Source organism: Oncorhynchus tshawytscha, linkage group LG09 (genome assembly GCF_018296145.1).
Source record: "Oncorhynchus tshawytscha isolate Ot180627B linkage group LG09, Otsh_v2.0, whole genome shotgun sequence".
In the NCBI taxonomy this organism is placed as follows: domain Eukaryota; kingdom Metazoa; phylum Chordata; class Actinopteri; order Salmoniformes; family Salmonidae; genus Oncorhynchus; species Oncorhynchus tshawytscha.
In genome coordinates this window covers 68,652,746-68,674,305 of record NC_056437.1, presented here as the reverse complement: position 1 = coordinate 68,674,305, position 21,560 = coordinate 68,652,746, and the positions used below count along the sequence as shown (strand labels likewise).

Sequence of the window (21,560 nt, the reverse complement as noted above, 5' to 3'; positions counted from 1 at the left end):
GGTATGTGCCCCTTGTGAAAACCAAAAACAACAACTCTGGTGTTACAAGCCCCATGTTCCAATAAACTGACCAGTACATTTTCAGCACATTGTAAAAATATGTAATTATTCATTTCTATCATCATACTGCTTAATAGCATAAATAATTGCAGATTAAAAACTGAACACTGTTAGTAGTACTTGTATTACTACAGTACTTAGTAGGTTAGTTGTGTTACTACAATGAGAAAAACTGAAAAGGAAAGTTAATTTCCTTAAAAATATAATCAAAGGAAAATATACAGAAAATTAAGAAATTCGACAATAAAAGAAAACTGACAGTGTAAAAATTAGTTGTTATTCAGCAGAATTAGTTAACCTCTACGGGATAGGTGTGTGTGTGTGTGTGTGTGTGTGTGTGTGTGTGTGTGTGTGTGTCGTGGAACGGTTGATTGAGCTAATGTAAGCTAATGTGATTAGCATGAGGGTGTAAGTAACAAAAACATTTTCAAAATCTAAAATGCGCCTGGGCTGGTAAAATACATCATGGCATTTCAAAGATGATAGTACAAAAAATAAAAAATAAAATACAAAAATACAAAAAAACCGCATGTTTTTTCTTTGTTACATCTTTTACCAGATCTAATGTGTTATATTCTCCTACATTACTTTCACATTTCCACAAACTTCAAAGTGTTTCCTTTCAAATGGTATCAAGAATATGCATATCCTTGCTTCAGGTCCTGAGCTACAGGCAGTTAGATTTGGGTATGTAATTTTAGGCGAAAATTGAGAAAAAGGGTCCGATCCTAATTGCAAACGCAAATCCTTTCTCAATCTGTTTTCTAAACCTGTTTTTTCATTAAAGTGTTCTCATTTTCAGATGTTAAAGGCACAGGTCATATTTGTTACTAAATATTTTTGGGGTAAAAAAAATGTAAAATACTTTGTATATACTCTAAATACCAGTGTTAGTATTTGCTTTAATACCTTAAATGAACACACAAAAGTGTTGGCCGAATACGTCAAACCAAACTCCAGACAAATAATAACTTCAAAATAGAATTGTATTCAATACAAAATATTTTTAAAATTTTTCTTTGACGTTCTTGTACTGGTATTTGGAAAGTTATAGGGAAGTCATACAAGTTTAGATTAAAATGATACATGTACCAAAAGTCAGATTCCATATGAAAAATCTATAATATTCTTGAGAATCCTGTTTTTGAAGTCCTATTTCAACTTTGAAGATACAGATGAGATTATTGCTTGCCTTTTTCGTTGCAATTAATACTGCAAGTGCAGTAGAATATGTTATATTTATTTAACTAGGCAAGTCAGTTAAGAACAAATTAAGAACAAATTCTTAATTACAATGACAGACTAGGAACAGTGGTTTAACTGCCTTGTTCAGGGGCAGAACAACATATTTTTAGCTTGTCAGCTCAGGGATTCAATCTAGCAACCTTTCAGTTACTGGTCCAACGCTCGAACCACTAGGCTTCCTGCCAACCCAACAAACAGTTGAATAAAAAAGGTATACAAAATACGAAAAGGAACATATTTATTAAAATACTTTCATGGGACTGAAAGTATGTTTTTGTGTTAAGAGTAAAACCATAGGAGTCAGGTCCCTACTCACTTGTGAGATGGAGTTTAATTCACTTATTATTATCTTATACATGGCTAACTATCTCTTAGGTTATTTCATTCTCAAATGATCTCAACTATATATTACAAGGGGTCTGCTACCACAACTGGGCTTGCATCCATAAATGGGCCCAAACTTTCAACTCAGGCTTTGGTGATTGTCTTGCCAACAATATCTATGATTTCTCAGTCAATACATTCCAGGTTATCATCAACATCAATTAACATTGACTGCTATATTCGTTATACCATCATCTCTATGCAATCGCTTAGATTCAGTGGGGTGGGCTCAATGTGTCCCTCAAAGACTTAGTTAGCAAGAAACTCAGACTCTAACCCAAGCCAAACATACCAAAGTTGGACTTTGGAGATGAAGAAGCGGTCTCATCGTCAAAGGCAGATGACCATGATGATGAAGTGTTTATCCATTGGTTGCACTAGCTATTCAAACATGGGACTCTTTCAGCTGTGAGTTATGGGTTGAGGCCGGGATGACAAAGGGGGCAGAGTGCGAGATGATCTCGTTCTGAAGCTCCACAGGCGGCGGCGTTTCAGTAGTCACCACAGGAGGTTGTGTCGCTGTCAGTTCTTTTCTCTCCAGTTTTACATAAGAATCCATATCTACAACGGTTTCATCCACCCCGAGTGATTGTTGGCTTTCATACAGTTTGCTCATTCTGATGGCAATCATTCCTTCCTGCTCTGGCGGCGCTTCGTCCTCCTTGGTTAACTCTTTCTTCTCATGGTACTTGTGGGAAGCGAGTTTCATTGAACTTCTCAGCAGATGCTTACAATAGGCTCTCTGAATAACAACAGCTGCTACCTCCTCCTGCTTTCGCCTCAGGGTGGTGGTGATTGGCTTGAATGACACTTTAAAGGGTTTTTTGGCCATGAACTTCTCCTCCATGCTCTCCTTCATGGCATCCATCTCCCCTGATTCTCCCAGCACCTCTGTGGTCAGCGCCAGCAGGATGTCCAGACAGTGGATCTTATCCCCAGGGACAACGGGAAGGTCCATGGTGATCAGCTTGATTGCGTTGGGTTTGGGGATCCTGAGCGGGTCTTTAAGCGTGTCACAGAACTCCGACAAAATGTTGTAGGCGATGAATTGTGACGCGTCAGGGTCGAACTTCTCCCAGGTCTCATAGAACATCTCAAAGTCTTCCTCACACAGCGGGTTGCCGCTCTCCTCGATGACAACATTGAAGTTCTCGAGAATAACGGCAATGTACATGTTGACCACAAGAAAGAAACACACGATGATGTAGCTGCAGATAAAAAGAATTCCCCAACCAAGGCTGCTGCAGTTGCCTCTTACATCTGTGCCTGGATTTTCAATGTACGGGTCACAGTTCGGAGGTGTACTACTCATCATGGGTGAGAGGACACTGTCCCAACCGGCTAAGGTTGTGATCATGAACAGACAAATGATACTGTTGCCAAAAGTTTCAAAATTGATCATATCGTCTATTCCGGACTCCTTTTTGACATACGCAAAGTTGGACATTCCAAAAATGGAGAAGATAAACATGATGAGGAAGAACAGGAGCCCAATGTTGAAGATAGCTGGAAGTGACATCCTCAGGGAAAACAACAGTGTCCGGATGCCTTGAGCTCCTCGGATGAGTCTCAGAACTCGACCAATCCTGGCCAGTCTTACGACACGGAAAAGGGTAGGTGAGACAAAATACTTCTCTATGACGTCCGCCAGCAGTAAACCTGGAATGGAAAAAATAATAATTCAGTTTTCATTCTTATTACTATGTTCTTCAATCATGTTTCATTTCAGCAAAAATAAAGAATTCTGTAGCTACACGACTAATGCATACAGTCTTTTCTTCATATTCACCAAGGATGGAGAGAATGACGACGACAAAATCTAAAATATTCCATCCGACGGTAAAATAATATTGCCGCAATCCGATCAACTTGAGGATACACTCTGCGATGAAGATGAAGATAAACACCAGGTTGATGAAGAAGAGGATGCTATCCTTCTCCTCGCTCTGGTCATCCGTGTCCACCATCATCGTTACCATGCTGAGGCAGATCAGCACAATAATGAAGACCTCGAAGAATTGTTGGGTGATCAGGTCATAAATAATGCCTGCGAATTTGTTCTTCAACCGCCAATCAACAGAGACCAAGAGAAAGATAGGACAAAACAGAGTGAATCAGAGATATGTTAGGTCAATGACATGCACATGAAAATAACAGTGTGTCTCTATACTTTGGAGGGAAAGTTATCTTCATAGGGGAGGAACAGAAGCGGATAAGAGCAGATAGTGATCAAGCCTGGCCAATACCTTTTCATTGAGTGGTCCGTATTTAACTTAAAATGTTCTTCTTAAACGTTGGTGATGATACACTTCTATTTGAACTAAGAACACTGTCACTTAACTGATGTGTAAGGGCTGGTATAGCATCTAGAGTAGATGGTATAGAATACACACTCTTTTGTTCTACATCTTTAGGCAATTTCCCAGTAACTCAAGCAGGTGCTTACCTTGGGTCTAGGAATGGGTTTCTGTAGCTTCTTGGAACCAAGCTTTTTCATGGCATTGTAGTATTTATTCTGTTCGTCTGTCATGAAAATATTTTTCCCTCCAAAGTATAGAGACATACAGTTATTTTCATGTGCATGTCATCTAAAATACTTGTCATTTATATGTGTATAGTATTGTTGTGATAATGTTTTAGAAAGGCTTGCATGCTGTGTTTGCTATTTTGTGATATTATGCTGTAGGAAGGCTACGTATCTTCTTTTTTTGCTGGTTGAAGTTGTCGATAATGACACCAATGAAGAGATTCAGCATGACGAAGGTCCCAAAGATGATGAACATGACAAAGTAGATGTACATGTAAACATTATCCTCATACATGGGTTGCTCTCCCACCTTGTTGACAGAGAGGATCAAATCATAAGAAATTAGGTTGTTTTCATACTCATTTCAAAGTGTATAATCATTATTACAGTATTAAGGAATTGTCTTACAATACGTGAATCCACAGCGCTATACATTATACCCAGCCATCCTTTAAATGTTGCCTGAGAGAAAAAAAAAGAGAAAAAAATGTATGCTGTAAGAAACAGTAGGCTGTTTCAGTAGGCATACATTACAGTAGGCATACATTACCACTTTAAACAACTTCAACTATACAACAGAGGTTCAACACCTGCATTGCTTGCTGTTTGGGGTTTTGGCTGGGTTTCTGTACAGCACTTTGTGACATCAGCTGATGTAAGAAGGGCTTTATAAATACATTTGATTGATTCGATTGAGTAGCAGGCTATATGATTAGTAAGCAACCTGTTTTGAAACTCACTACTTGCAGGAGGGAAAGGTAGCCCATGCCCACGTTGTCAAAGTTGATCTTTGAGTTCATCCAGCGCACGTCGGCATTACCCTCTATTAGTTGCAAGCATTCGGTCCTGTTGTTCACAATGTCAGCAGAGAACATCTCCTCAGACGTGGTATTGAAGCAGTAGTAGTACTTCCCAGCAAACATGTTGACTCCAATGATGCTGAAGATGAGCCAGAAGGTGACGCACACTAGAAGCACATTGACAATGGAAGGAATGGCCCCCACCAGAGCGTTCACCACCACCTGTGGAAAGGAAATGATGTGCCCAAATTTGAGTGAACCTGCCAATCAAATCTCTAGTAAAAGCAGAGCTTGTACAGGATGTAAAAAGGGATTCATGTTGAACTGCTGAGACTAATTGGAGTGAAATACTCTTTGCATTGTTGATCAGATCTAGAAAATGTATCAACAAATGCATTTAATTTCTAAGGCCACAGATTTACATGTTCGGGACTCATCAAATACACCACTTCTCTTATTTCAGTTTTCTCGACTTGTAAAAGACTCACCTTCATTCCCTCAAATCTGGACAGGGCACGGAGGGGCCGCAAAGCCCGTAACTTTCGAAGAGATTTGATTGACCCAAGTTCAGCGTAGCCCAGAATGTTAGCCGTTAAACTAATCATAGACACCTAGGAGATTTGGGATGTGATGACAACATGTGAAGATTACCTTTCTAAAAGGAACTGAAATTTTGATCATTTATATTGATGAAATATTACTTATAATTGTTGAAAATATAAAATATGACTAGGATGCACTACCCAGATGGGCATGGGCTATTACTTTGCCTTACATTCACAATGAGGAAGTCCAGCCAGCACCATGCATTTGTGAAGTAGGCCTGGAATCCGTAAGCCACCCACTTCAAGAGCATCTCAATAATGAACACGTAGGTGAAGACTTGATCAGCATATTCCAGGATGACTTTTATGGTCCTGCGCTGTTCAATGTGTATGTCTTCAAAAGCCTGTGAAGAATTGAGCAAAATATCACGGACAGCTGTTTCAAAACACCATATGTCGGTATCCGCATTGCACTGAAAGAAGGCATCTCACCAAAGCTCCACTACTCATCAGGATCATGAAGATGATAAAGGACTGAAAGTAGTTGTGCTCCACAATGAGGAAGCATGTCTTCCTGAAGTTCCACCAAGTTTTTCCTTTGCCCGTGGTGATGTCACAATCAAGGCAAGGGCATCGTCCAATACATGCTATCAGAGGTTTGAGGAAGGAGAACATATGAGTAAGATTAGGCAAAACATCCCTCGTACCATCTACCAGTACGGTCCACATTTGTCAAGTCAGGCATTTCAGAAGTACAATCAATGCAGGTGAAAAAAATAATGCTCATTCATGGAGATGAGAGGGGTGCTACTGAATTCATGTTCACTTAAAATGTATTCTACCATTTGAAACATACAGGGAACCTCCACTTAAATAGGCAGTATAGTCATTGTCTTATCAGCCAGGGAAATGCAACATGACTCAATCAAAATTACACTATGTAAGCGAGCCCTGCTCTCTCTCCCGCTCTCCCCCTGAACAACTAAGCAAATCATTGGAGGCTGATGTAGGTTAACTACAGTATTCTGAACAAAAAAAAAATGCAACATGCAACAATTTCAAAGATTTTACTGAGTTATATTTGTGGGATCTTTTATTTCAGCTCATGGAACATGGGACCAACACATTACATGTTGCATTTATATTTTTGTTTCGTGTATATTGACTCCCATGGAGTTACAGCATCAAGCCTGTAAGAGGGAGATCCTCTTACTCGCAGTCCAGCAGTTCTCAGGGCTGGTGGGGTTTGCCTCTTCTTTCTCCACTTCCACACTTGTCCTGCAGATCAAAGAGGCATTGTCCTGTGCAATAGGTTTCCTTTGCTGTAGTGAAAGAGACATCTGTATTAGATCATCTTGGATATCCCATTTGTAGCTAATTTTATAGGTAAAAAAACACACAAAAAACAAAATGAGAACTATCCCTTTAATTAAATTGTATCTTGAACTCAGAGTTTAATCTGGGTTGGTTTGAGAGATATGAAATGTCATATCATCAATTTACTATGACCTTTATTTAGTCACTGTTTTGAGCAGATATTCCTGGGAAACAGCACAACATTATATGGGTTAGTAAGAGGAGGAATGATTTAAGTTACTTATGTGCCAATAACTCTTTGCCCAGTCACATATTCATATGGTATCTCTTTCACATACAGTGCCGCTTGTCACATTATATTAAATAGTAAACACACTGTGGGAAAGAAGTAGGACATAGCAACTGTTGCCCTACAGTCTCTTTAAAGTTTGTAAACATGTCAGCTCCAAAATATTATTCAACCCCTGCACAGAAGAACGTAAATATAAATTGTAATTCAATAATGTTATATGTTAACTGCGAGTGGCCTGAAGTGTTTCCTTTAGGAGTTTGTGCAGCTGTTGCAGAGCAAGAGGAACAACTACTTCAAGGTCTCAGAGCAAGTGACATCACTGATTGAAACGCTATTAGCGCGCACCCTGCTAACTAGCTAGCCATTTCACATCGGTTACACCTACACCGACTAAAGCCTGGTGACGCTGGGCCAATTGTACACTGCCCTATGGGACTCCCGATAACAGCCAGATGTGATACAGCCTGGATTTGAACCAGGGACTAGTGACACCACTTGCCCTGAGATGCAGTGCCTTAAACTGCTGCGCCACTCGTTTTTGCAGACATTACTGTAGTATTTACTATAGTGCTTTTTGGTGGATAATATTGTAGTATTTACTATAGTATTCTACAGTATGCTAAACCATTATATAGTAAGTACTACACATGATCAAGGGATACTACAGTGTGTAGTATAGTATTCCACAGTATAATACATATTACTACAGAATTCTATACTAAGTACTGGTAGTATTATATATTTTATGTGGGTAGTCTACCCTGCATGTCAGCAGCAGACAGATTTATTTTGATTGTCACTGCGGAATTAAAATACTGTAGTTTGCTTAAGTTATTTGGCCATGACTATAAGAAATCCCATAAAATGTACCAAAAGGAAAAGGTTATTTATCTTATCAGCATTACAATAACACTGATACTGAATAGAATAATACTAGTACTAATAATATTGCAAATGACAACAACATATGAAGTGCAAGTATGTGCTTGTATATCGGTTATTTCTCTTGTCAGTATGAAGCCTTAGTCTTGATGACTCTATATTGTTTGTAATGAATGCTGAAAATATAACCCACTGGGCACGGACGTCAATTCAGAATCTATACCACGTTGGTTCACCGTAATTTCATTGAACTGACATGGAAACAATGACGATTCAACCAGTGTGTGCCTAGTGGGAACAGATGTCTGTGTCAAGTTTTACTCATCAATAATGCCAAGGTCTTACCTTAGCATCCTCATTTGTGCCTTCTCCTTTCACTTCAGAACTGTCATCCTCATCATCATCAGACTCCATTTTGGCAATAGGTACATCCAGGGTCAAATTCGCATTTGCAAGAAATCCACTTGGGTTAACATCGTCCAGCATTTTGAGCTCCAAATCAGCCTTTGGGTTGTCACTGGAATTGATATTTTTCAAAGCCAAGCTGTCCTTTGGGAGGCCGTCCACATCCCCATTACTACCCCCATTACCGTCAGCCCCGTCTCCATCCTCCTTAGGCTGGTTGCCTATGATAATGCAGAACTGCTTGATGATGTATGCCTTGGCCCAGTCCATGCCCCTGGTAATCCTGCTGGTGGCGATCTGCAGGTTGTTCATCTCCCCGTCCTCCTCTGGAGCCGCCAGGTTGTAACGGCTGAACGAGCTCAGCAGAAAGGTCAAGAAGAGGTTCAACACCTGGATGGATAGTTAGAACAACTGGATTTTTTTAGCACATCGTATTTGTTATTGTTGTCCCCGATGTTCTTGAACCAGGGTAGTGAAATTATTATCTGTCAATTTCTTCTGGTTAATATTGTCAAAAGTATTCTAAAAGTCAGACAGTAAGCGTGTAACTTTACCTCTCAATAGTATCTAACAGTGGTATTGGACTTGCGTGACCTCAAACGCCTGCTACATCATCAGTAGACTTAAGGCTGCCCCCTCCATGATTCCTGTAAGCCCCCTGCTATTTTATCTATGCCACCTGCCCCAGTGGATCCCCAAACACCCCAAGGTCAGAACTGCTGGCCCATATCATGGAACTAATAATAGCCTCTCCATTGAGTGAATGGTGTGTGTCCTATTCAATGCCACTACTAGTCAATGAGATTCTCCCGGGAGTTCAGACAGAAAGCCATGCTTGTCTTTGGCACATTGTTTGTTGTCAGGTTTTTGGTAAACTGGCATAGCTATTTCCTCTCTTCATCCTATGAATAACCAAAGAGGAAACACAACCAGTTTTGTTTACAGTGAAGGACCGCCTGGTATCCATCAAAAGAATGTGGAGCTGGCATAATCTACTCATTATCTAACAGCAACATAAGAGCTGCATCTGTGGTATGTGCACTGTATGCATGGAGCGCTCCACCAAACACGCTCCCTGATCTTTCATGTTATGTGTATTACACCTTTTGAATAATCCATGAACTAACTAAACACCAAAATAGTTCAATGCCCACCCTCCAGTGCCCATCACTCACCACTAGTTTACCGATGACCATGACCATCATGAAGAAGACAAGACAAATGCCCTGTCCGGCCACCTCCATGCATTCCCACATGGACTCGATCCACTCTCCGCACAGCACCCGGAAGATGATGAGAAGAGCGTGGAAGAAGTCACCCATGTGCCAGCGGGGCAGCATGCAGTCCAAGGAGATCTTGCAGACACACTCTTTGTAGCTCTTGCCGAAGAGATGCATGCCCCCCACGGCAAACATGAAGATGATGATGGCCAGAACCAGAGTGATGTTAACTAGGGTGACCACTGAATTACCGATGATCTTGATTGTCATGCTGAGTGTGGGCCAGGATTTGGCCTGCTTGAAAACACGCATCTGTCCCCAAAACAATCAGAGACATTATAAGGTTACATAGGGCTGATTTCCCAGAAACTGCTTTAAAAAATGTAATCAAAACTTGATTTTCCATTGAGCTGTGTCCAGGACACTGGCCCAATAAATAGGTTTGCAGAGTTAGTATCACTTTACTTGATATTATCTTGCATAGGGTTGCAAAAGGAGGGTATATTACTGGTAACTTTTAAAGTTTACCAGTAAACTACCAATATCTTTGTAACTTTCTAGTTATTTCTTTTTTAAAATCTAATGATATCTAATTTATCTAAGATCTAATGATCTTTTGGGGTACTTGAGATTATCACAGGTGTCTGGAATTGTATATGGCCCTCTGTGTGGCTTTATCACATGTAAAAAAAATATTTACTGAACAAAAGTATAAACGTAACATGTAGTGCTGGTTCCATGTTTCATGAGATTAAATAAGATCCCAGAAATATTCCATAAGGTACAAAAAGCTAATTTCACTCAGATTTTATGCCCAGACTTGTTTACATCCCTTTTAGAAAGCATTACTCCTTTGCCAAGATAATCCATTCACCTGGCAGGTGTGGCATAACAAGAAGCTGATTAAACAGCATGATAATTACACAGGTGACCCTGGGGCTGGGTAAAATAAAAGGCCACTCTAAAATGTGCACTTTTGTCACACAACGCCACAGATGTCTCAAGTTTTCAAGGAGCATGCAATTGGAATGCTGACTGCAGGAATGTCCACCAGAGCTGTTGCCAGAGAATTTAATGTTCATTTCTCTACCACTTCCGATGTCGTTTTAGAGAATTTGGCAGTATGTCCAACCAGCCTCACAACCGCAGACTATGTGTAACCACGCAAGCCCAGGACCTCCACATGCTGCTTCTTCACCTGCGAGATGGTCAGAGGCCACCCGGAGTGCTGATGAAACTGAGGAGGAATTTATGTCTGTAATAAAGCCCTTTTGGGCCTTATTTATTTATTTCAATTGACTGATTTCCTTAAATAAAACTGTCCCTCAGTAAAGTCGTTGAAATTGTTGCATGTTGCATTAATATATTCTTTGGCATTTATAATATAATCTAATAAGGTGATTTAAAAAAAAAACTTAGTGATGTTTAATATGAGGGTTTCAGCATGACATAGTTGAAGTAGGAAATTTACAAACACTTAGCCAAATACATTTAAACTCATTTTCTCACAATTCCTGACATTTAATCAGAGTAAAAATTCCCTGTATTTTAAGAATGTAAAATGTCAGAATAATAGTAGAGAGAATGATTTATTTCAGCTTTTATTTCTTTCATTACATTCCCAGTGGGTCAGACGTTTACATACACTCAATTAGTATTTGGTAGCATTGCCTTTCAATTGTTTAACTTTGGTCAAACGTTTCAAGTAGCCTTCCACAAGCTTCCCTCAATAAGTTGGGTGAATTTTGGCCCATTGCTCCTGACAGAGCTGGTGAAACTGAGTCAGGTTTGTAGGCCTCCTTGCTCGCACACACTTTTTCAGTTCTGACCACAAATTTTCTATAGGATTGAGGTCAGGGCTTTGTGATGGCCACTCCAATACTTTGACTTTGTTGTCCTTAAGCCATTTTGCCACAACTTTGGAAGTATGCTTGGGGTCATTGTCCATTTGGAAGACCCATTTGCGACCAAGCTTTAACTTCCTGACTGATGTCTTGATTGTTTCAATATATCCACATAATTGTCCTGCCTCATGATGCCATCTATTTTGTGACGTGCACCAGTCCCTCCTGCAGCAAGCACCACCACAACATGATGCTGCCACCCCTGTGCTTCACGGTTGGGATGGTGTTCTTCGGCTAGCAAGCCTCCCCCTTTTTCCTCCAAACATAACAATGGCCATTATGGTCAAACAGTTATATTTTTGTTTCATCAGACCAGAGGACATTTCTACAAAAAGTAAGATCTTTGTCCCCATGTGCAGTTGCAAACCATAGTCTGGCTTTTTTATGGCGGTTTTGGAGCAGTGACTTCTTCCTTGCTGAGCGGCCTTTCAGGTTATGTCGATTATAGGACTCGTTTTACTGTGGATATAAATACGTTTGTACCTGTTTCCTCCAGCATTTTCACAAGGTCCTTTGTTCCAAAGTACCAAAGTTCGTACCAAAGTACGTCCAAAGTCATCTCTAGGAGCATGAACGCGCCTCCTTCCTGAGCGGTATGATGGCTGTGTGGTCCCATGGTGTTTATACTTGCGTACTATTGTTTGTACAGATGAACGTGGTACCTTCAGGCATTTGGAGGTCATGGCTGGTGTCTTTTGATTTTCCCATGATGTCAAGCAAAGAGGCACTGAGTTTGAAGGTAGGCCTTGAAAAACATCCAAAGGTACACCTCCAATTGACTCAAATTATGTCAATTAGCCTGTCCGAAGCTTCTAAAGCCATGACATAATTTTCTGGAATTTTTCAAGCGGTTTAAAGGCACAGTCAACATAGTGTATGTAAACTTCTGACCCACTGGAATTGTGATACAGTGAATTATAAGTTAAATCATCTGTAAACAATTGTTGGAAAAATTACTTGTGTCATGCACAAAGTAGATGACCTAACTGACTTGCCAAAACTATAGTTTGCTAACAAGAAATTTGTGGAGTGGTTGAAAAACAAGTTAATGACTCCAACTTAAACTTCTGACTTCAAATGTATGTTTAAAAAAGATTTTCACACCTATTTATTTGACCATGTCAATACATAGCGTTTTACAATGTCTTTATCATAAATGTTGTAGAGTCAAACTGATGGCAGATGTGAAAAATTGTCAATAGTTGGAAGAGTTGATAAAAAAAGAATGGCATTGTTGATTAGATGCTTCTTTCATTAGGCTATTTTCGATTAAACCATATAGTCTATCCACTAGAAACTCAAGGACAGTATGGACACAGATATACAAAATGAATAATATGAATACATAATATACAAGTTCTTCAAGTATAAATGACCGAAGTTACCACAGATTGCCATAGATGACCTGCTAATTACTCAAATTACAGAAGATTCCGGTAATTTTGGTAAATTACCCAGTAGTTTTCAACCCTACTCTTGTAACTAGTTTATGAACATGTATTGATCGATCGTGATTGATTCTCACTGCACAGTTACACAGAGAGTATGATCTAAATTGTGGGTGGAGGGACCCTCACCAGACGGAAGGAGCGAAGCACGGAAAGACCCTCGACGTCGGCCAGCCACAGCTCCATCAGGCTGATTGCCACAATGATGCTGTCGAAGATGTTCCCCCCGACCTGGAAGTAGTAGTACGGATCCATGGCGATGAGCTTCAGCACCATCTCTGCTGTGAAGATTCCTATGAAGACCTGTGCAAGAGATGAGAGAGGCGGGGCCTAGTGAATTCTATTGAAAACTGTGTCGTGTGTAGATATGTAGATTCTCATGGTTTCTGCTTGCACTGTAAACCTGCGTTTTTAACATGATCATTTTGAGAGAGAGATTTTTTACCTTTTATGGCTGCAATCCCGATACTGGGATCGATATGACAACTACCAGTGAAAATAGAGGGCGCCAAATTCAAACCACAGAAATCTCATAGTTACAATTCCTAAAACACACGTCTCTTATATAATTTTAAAGATTTTCTCGTTGTTAATCCCACCAAAGTGTCTGATTTCAAATAGGCTTTTCAGCGAAAGCACTACAAATGATTATGTTAGGTCTCCACCAAACCACAATAAGCACAGCCATTTTCCAGCAAAATATAGCATTCACAAAAAGCTGAAATAAAGATCAAATTAATCACAACCCTTGAATTATCTTCATCAGATGACACTCATAGGACTTCATGTTACACAATACATGCATGTTTTGTTTGATAAAGTTCATATTTATATGAAAAAAAAAATCTGATCTTCCATTGGCGCGTTAGATTCACTAGTTCCAAAAACATCAAGTGATTTTGCATAGCCAAATCATTCAACAGAAATACTCAACATAAATATAGATGATAATATAGTTATACACATGGAATTATAGATATACCTCTCCTTAATGCAACCGCTGTGTCAGATTTAAAAAAAACTTTACGGAAAAAGAAATACATGCAATAATCTGAGACGGCGCTCAATTTAAAAACACCACAGCCGCAAAGATGGCGTCAACATAAACAAGAAATTACATGATAAATATTCCCTTACCTTTGATGATCTACATCAGAAAGCACTCCAGGAATCCCAGGTCCACAATAAATGTTTGTTTTGTTCGAAAATGTCCGTTATTTATGTCCAAATACCTTCTTTTGTTAGAGCGTTTGGTATACATATCCAAAAGCTCATTCTGGTCAGCGTTATATTGGACAAAAACTTTAAAAAGTGATATTATCGGTCGAAGAAACATTTCAAACTAAGTACAGAATCAATCATTAGGATGTTTTTAACATATAGCTTCAATAAAGTTCCAACCGGAGTATTCTTTCTTGTCTTTGTGAGCAATGGAACGCAAGTGACTACCATGAGGACAAAGTGGGATCATAAAATGGCTGCTTGATGGACATCTGATAAGTTCTGCTCTCATTCACTCCCACAACAACATAGAAGCCTCATTATAATTTCTATTGGTGGTTGACATCTAGTGGAACCCCTAGGCAGTGTAAAATCATTCATATCTCAAGTGGATTTCATTGGGGACTCATTTTGGTGAATACATACAAGCTCAGATTTCTGACTTCCTGTTTTGATTTCAACTCAGGATTTTGCCTGCCAATATGAGTTCTGTTATACTCACAGACATCATTCAAACAGTTTTAGAAACTTCAGAGTGTTTTCTATCCAGTACTAATAATAATATGCTATTATTAGCAACTATGACTGAGGAGCAGACCGTTTGATATGGGCACCTTTTCATCCAAGCTTTTCAATACTGCCCCTGCAGCCATAAAAAGCTAAGGTACCCCTATCATGGCAAGAGAAGAAGTAAAGTGGAAGAGCATCATTAAGGAAGTTAACTCACCAAGTTCCCCACACTCAGCACTTCTTCAAACTCTATTGTCATGGGGTAGTGCTCCATGGCCAAGAACATGATGTTGAGTACAATGCAGATGGTGATGACCAAGTCCATGAATGGGTCCATCACTATGAAGTACACCCACTTCTTGAAAGTCACCCAGGGCACACAGCAGTTCCATTTCAGGAATACGTCTGAACACTTGTACCAGCAAGGAGGACAAGGCCTCAGTTCCTCCTCCAAATCTGTTGAAATGACGGTAAAGGAGGAAGGTGTTAACATCAGAGTACATTTTGTGAGTTTTTGTTATTTTGTACATGACCCTGATTTGTTTTCAACCTTTATTCATTGTTTGCAGCACTTAATGTTCAAAAGTATTATTAAAGTCTATGTAGGTCTTGAAAAGTATTACTTGTCTTGAGCACCTAAAGTTCAAACGTGTAAGACTGTGGGTTGTTGGTCTTATTGCTGAAGCAGCTGAAACAGTACGTCATCAGTGCATTAGATGGGAAACTTTAATGATGAAACTGCATAACTCATAAAAGGATATAAAAGAAGCCCTTGCTCTAAAACAGGAGCCAATTAGAACACAGGTATGGGTGGATATCGCAATAACAGTCCTATACATCACATTCCAGTCCCACACATGGATTCCTTAGGACATTACATTTCTCGTACACAGATCCATTGCGATTTGTGACAGTTACCGTCCATGGCATCTTGGCTGTAGACACTGGGTGAACTGGGTGTCTTCTTCTGAAGGCCTGCTACTTCCAGCTTGTCCTTTCTCCCCTTGGGTCTACTGGCCCTCTTCAACACAACAGCAGAACAAAGACAAACATCACCAGGCGCATAGCAACACACTTTAAAAAATGTTTTGTTTACCTCTCTAGGGTATGTGGCGTCCCACCTGGCCAACATCCAGTGAGATTGCAGTGCCCCAAATTCAAATACAGAAATTCTCATTATAATAATTCAGAAAAGATACAACTATTTTACATAGGTTTGAAGATGACTTTCTTGTGAATCCAACAACGGTGTCAGATTTTAAAAATGCTTTACGGCGAAAGCATAACTTACGATTATTTGAGAACATAGCCCACCAGACAAATCATTACAAACAGTAACCAGCCAAGTAGAAGAGTTACACAAGTCAGAAATAGAGATAAAATGAATCACTTACCTTTGATGATCTTCATATGTTTGCACTCAGAAGACATTCATTTATTCAATAACTGTTCCTTTTGTTCGACAAAGTCTCTTTATATCCAAAAACCTCACTTTTGTTTGCACGTTTTCTTCAGTACTCCACAGGCTCAAACGCAGTCACAACAGGCAGACAAAAATATCCAAATAGTATCCGTAAAGTTCATAGAAACATTTCAAACGATGTTCACAATCAATCCTCAGGTTGTTTTTAGCCTAAATAATTGATAATATTTAAACCGAACAATAACGTCGTCAATATAAAAGGTAAACAAGAAAGGAACTCTCTCGGTCGCGCACATGAAAAAGCTCTGTGACACGGCAGGGTCCACTCATTCAGACTGCTCTTACTCCCTCATTTTCTGAAACAATTTCTAAAGACTGTTGACATCTAGTGGAAGGCATAGGAACTGCAATTTGAGTCCTAAGTCAATGGTCACTGTAATGGCATTGAATAGAAAACTACAACAAAACAAAAAAATCCTACTTCCTGAATGGATTTTTCTCAGGTTTTCGCCTGCCAAATCAGTTCTGTCACTGACACTATTTTAACAGTGTTGGAAACTTTAGAGCGTTTTCTATCTAAATCTACCAATCATATGCATATCCTATCTTCTGGGCCTGAGTAGAAGGCAGTTTAATTTGGGCATGCTTTTCATCCAAAATTCCAAAAGCTGCCCCCTACCCTAGAGAAGATAACCCCCTTATTTTCTCCACAATTTCAATCTTTTCTCATCGCTGCAACTCCCTAACTTGCTCGGGAGGCAAAGGTCAAGTCATGCGTCCTCTGAAACATGACCCGCCAAACCGCGCTTCTTAACACTCGACCGCTTAACCTGGAAGCCAGCCAGCCACACCAATATGTCGGAGGAAAGACTGTTTACCTGATGACTGAGATCAGCCTGCAGTCGCCCAGCCTGCCACAAGGAGTCACTAGAGCGCAATGAGCCAAGTAAAGCCCCCCTGGCCAAACCCTCCCCTAACCCAAATGGAACTGGGCCCCCCTATGGGACACGGCCAGTTGTGATACAGCCTGGTATCGAACCCGGGTCTGTAGTGATGCCTCTCAGGAGGCCAGCAGACCACTTTTTCAGAGACAAACCGAGCCTAACCAATCCAAGCTGTACTGAGTAGGTTATGCATTCATTCATTGGTTATGCATTCATCATAGTTGCTGAAACTATCCTGAAAAGGAATAAACTATATGAATAAACAATATCCAAGCCAGCACAGTTTGTTTCAGGTCGGCACATTAGTGTGAAAAAGGTCACAACATCAAGAGCACAGCAACCCATCTGAGCCATGCGGCTCACCTCCTGGTCTGCCAGGACCTTATTGGCATTGGCTCTGACCATGATGCCTCCATTGGAGTCCTTTAAAGACTCGCCTACTTATCAAGGCTGGAGGAAGTACACACCTCATCATCAGCAACCTCTTGATCTGCCTTTCATCGTTCTCTTTCTTAGATGTTCTACTGGACGGTGACGTCTGACTGCCAGCAATTTCAGTGTGTTCATGGTGTTCATGATGCCTGTCAGTCAAATAATCAGTCAATCACTGACCAGAATCAAGCAAACTAAGGACGAGAATGACCAACATGAGAAGTAATCTGCAAATGAACACTTAGAATGATTACTAGGACCTTTTTGTATTTATCCAGTTCGTCAGACATTTTAATCTAGAGTTGAATCGACTATCTAAATCTTACTCTTTCAACCATCATCTGATCAAAGAGAGCAATTACTTGTTTCAAAGCTCTTCACATACATAGTAAGTTGATCACACCTCTTTGACCTCCGCTTCTCTCCTTTCCTTCAGCTGCACCATGATCATGGCATACTCCTCCTCCTTCTCCTTGGCCTCGGCCCTGGTGGCCTCGTTCTGCTCAGCATGCGCTATGGCCACCACAGCTAGGATCAGGTTGATCAGGTAGAACGAGCACAGGAAGATCACCACCACAAAGAAAATCATGTAGGTTTTCCCTGCTGAGCGAAGAGTCTATGGGTAGAGGGGAAAAATGACCAGTTAACTCACCAGTAAACCGAGTGAGTACTCTTTCTGTATCAATATCCCTGATGACATATAAGATTGCAATCTCTCAAATTCAAACCTGGTCTACCGGCTGATGTTACAGACGTAGATTTCAGGAAATATCAGGAGCAAATAAATCTCTATGTCATAGTCATCGGAGCACATGATGTATACGCACCAGCTGGAGTAGATTTTCCCAGAAGTCCTGTGTCATGAGCTGAATTAGGGCAAGGTAGGCCCATCCAAAATTGTCGTAGCTTGTGTATCCATAGTTGGGATTCCCTCCGGCCTTCATACACGTGTATCCTTCAGGACATATTCTGTCAAAATGCCAATGAATAGGCACAACAAATGTAATAGGACATATGGTCTTCAGCATTCAAAGACATGTTGAATTTGAACTATGTTGAAATTCTTTGCACCATGTATTTATTGCATTATCAACAGAGAAAGGGTAAGATTATAAAGCTACCCATATGCTCAACTCTGATATCCCAAAAAACCTACCCAGCATCAGAAGCGTTTCCACAAAGAAGAGGGTCTAACATTCCAGGAAGGAAGTAATGGTTTGCTGGAGGAAAACAGAGAAGGGACCTCCATTAGAGAGTGCATCAAGTTGATATACAGTGCATTCAAAAAATATTCAGCCTCTTTCACTTTTTCCACATTTTATTACTTTACAGCCTTATTCTAAAATGAATTGAATAGTGTTTTTCCCTCATCAATCTACACACACTACCCCATAATGACAAAGCAAAACAGGTTTTTAGATTTTTTTTTGCTAATTTATTAAAAAATGTAAACATAAATATGACATTTACATAAGTATTCAGACACTTGACTTTATTGAAGCCCCTTTAGCAGCAATTACAGCCTTGAGTCTACTTGGGTATGACGCTACAAGCTTGGTACACCTGTATTTGGGGAGTTTCTCCCATTCTTCTCTACAGATCTGCATCACATCCGGCAGTGATTGGGAGTCCCATAGGGCGGCGCACAAATGGCCCTGCATCGTCCGGTTTTGGCCGTCATTGTAAATAAGAATGTGTTCTTAAACTGGCTTGCCTAGTTAAATAAAGGTTAAATAAATAAATACAATTAAAAAAGAAAGATCCTCTCAAGCTCTGTCAGGTTGGATGGGGAGCTACACATCTATTTTCCTTGATGGCTGGGCCACTCAAGGACATTCAGAGACTTGTCCCAAACCCACTCCTGCGTTGCCTTCGCTGTGTGTTTAGGGTCATTGTCCTGTTGGAAGGTGAACCTTCGCCACAGTCTGGGGTTCTGAGTGCTCTGGAGCAGGTTTTATCAAGGATCTCTCCGTACTTTGCTGCGCTCATCTTTGCCTCAATCCTGACTAGTCTCCCAGTGCCTACCGCTGATAAACACCCCCACAACATAATGCTGCCATCACCATGCTTCATCGTAGGGACGGTGCCAGGTGTGACGCTTGGCATTCAGGCCAAAGAGTTTAATCTTGGTTTCATCAGACCAGAAAATCTTGTTTCTCATGGTCTGAGAGTCTTTAGGTGCCATTTGGCAAACTCCAAGCGGGCTGTCATGTGCCTTCTACTGAGGAGTGGTTTCTATCTGGCCACTCTACCGTAATAGCCTGATTGGTGGAGTGCTGCAGAGATGGTTTTGCTTCTCTTGAAGGTTATTCCATCTCCACAGTGGAACTCTGGAGCTCTGTGTGAGTGATCATCAAATTCTTGATCACCTCCCTGACCAGGGCCCTTCTCCCCTGATTGCTCAGTTTGGCCAGCTCTAGGAAGAGTCTTGGTGATTCTAAACTTCTTCCATTGAAGAATGATGAAGGCCACTGTTCTTGGGGACCTTCAATTCTGCAGAAATGTGTTGGTACACTTCCCCAGATCTGTGCCTCGATACAATCCTGTCTCAGAAATCTAAGGACAACTCCTTCGACCTCATTGCTTGGTTTTTGCTCTGACATGCACTGTCAATTGTGGAACCTTACATAGACAGATGAGTGCCTTTCCAAATCACGTTCAATCAATTGAATTTACCACAGGTGGAATCCAATCAAGTTGTAAAAACATCTCAAGGATGATCAATGGAAACAGCATACACCTTAGCTCAATTTCAAGTCTCATAGCAAAGGGTCTGAATACTTATGTAAGTAAGGTATTTCTGTTTTTTCCAAAAAATGTCAAGAAACCTGTTTTCGCTTTGTCATTATGTGTCACAACTTCCACAGAGGTCGGTCCCTCTTTTATTCAGGCGGTGTTCGGCGGTCGACGTCACCGGTCTTCTAGCCATCGCCGCTCCACCTTTAATTTTCCATTTGTTTTGTCTTGTTTTTCCGGACACCTGGTTCACATTCCCTCATCAGACTGAATGTATATTACCCTCTGTCTGTGTGTGGAATTGTTTGTTGTTAAGTGTATGTGCAGTTCAGACTGGTTTGCGCCTGGTTATGTCTACCTGTATTTGTTTACCTTTCTTAGTGCCGTGTGTTTGTTCACCATATTAAAGGGCTCCGTTTGCTACCCAATTCTGCTCTCCTGCGCCTGACTTCCCTGCAGCCAGTTACTACATTATGGGGTATTGTGTGTTGATTTCTGAGGAATTTGTATTCATTTAATACATTTTAGAATAAGGCTGTAAGGTAACAAAATGTAGAAAAGGTCAAGGGGTCTGAATACATTCCGAAGGCACTGTACTTATATAAATGTTATTCTTATATAAATGTTTTTTACATATTTATATAGTTATTATATACAGTAATATCATATAGTACTGTGACAAAATCCCAATTAATACATTTAACCTTTCTGGCGTAGGCGTTCCTCTAGCGACCCACCTCAACAACAGCCGGTGAAAATGCAGAGCGCCAAATTCAAAATACAGAAATAGTCATAATAAACATTCATAAAAATACAAGTGTTATACATCGGCTTAAAGATTAATGTCTTGTTAATCCAGACGCTTTGTCATATTTCTAAAAAAATGCTTTACGGCAAAAGCATACCATGTGATTATCTGAGGACATGCTTACAAAAACATACAAACATTTTCCAACCAGGTCGTGGAGTCACGAATGTCAGAAATAGCGATAGAATTAATCACTTACCTTTGAAGATCTTTACTGGTTGCAGTCACAAGAGTCCCAGCTACACAATACATGTTTGTTTTGTTCAATAAAGTCCCTCTTTATATCCCAAAAACTCAGTTTTGTTGCCGTGTTTTGTTCAGTAATCCACTGGCTCAAAGGCGGTCCAAACATGCAGACGAATACATCTTACTAGTACCGGTAAAGTTCGTCAAAACATGTCAAACGATGTTTATAATTAATCCTCAGGTTGTCAATTGTCTAAGTAATCAATAATAT

General features: G+C 40.2%; 1 protein-coding gene across 1 annotated transcript in view; it reads right to left on the bottom strand.

Moving 5' to 3' along the window:
• Window positions 1–855: 855 nt before the first annotated feature.
• The window catches only part of scn4ab (sodium channel, voltage-gated, type IV, alpha, b), a 35,093-nt gene continuing 14,388 nt past the window's right edge, over window positions 856–21,560 (bottom strand). Inside the window, exons 9-26 of the mRNA XM_024432921.2 lie at window positions 18,716–18,779; window positions 18,387–18,528; window positions 17,963–18,175; window positions 15,679–15,781; window positions 14,978–15,216; window positions 13,159–13,332; window positions 9,633–9,989; window positions 8,398–8,847; window positions 6,775–6,883; window positions 6,054–6,208; window positions 5,792–5,965; window positions 5,505–5,627; window positions 4,957–5,238; window positions 4,625–4,678; window positions 4,389–4,526; window positions 4,136–4,240; window positions 3,479–3,749; window positions 856–3,348 (exon numbers count right to left, since the gene is read on the bottom strand). Of these exons, the coding sequence (XP_024288689.1) occupies window positions 2,075–3,348; window positions 3,479–3,749; window positions 4,136–4,240; window positions 4,389–4,526; window positions 4,625–4,678; window positions 4,957–5,238; window positions 5,505–5,627; window positions 5,792–5,965; window positions 6,054–6,208; window positions 6,775–6,883; window positions 8,398–8,847; window positions 9,633–9,989; window positions 13,159–13,332; window positions 14,978–15,216; window positions 15,679–15,781; window positions 17,963–18,175; window positions 18,387–18,528; window positions 18,716–18,779 (4,427 nt within the window). The 3' untranslated portion in view covers window positions 856–2,074. The remainder of the gene's footprint in view (window positions 3,349–3,478; window positions 3,750–4,135; window positions 4,241–4,388; window positions 4,527–4,624; window positions 4,679–4,956; window positions 5,239–5,504; window positions 5,628–5,791; window positions 5,966–6,053; window positions 6,209–6,774; window positions 6,884–8,397; window positions 8,848–9,632; window positions 9,990–13,158; window positions 13,333–14,977; window positions 15,217–15,678; window positions 15,782–17,962; window positions 18,176–18,386; window positions 18,529–18,715; window positions 18,780–21,560) is intronic.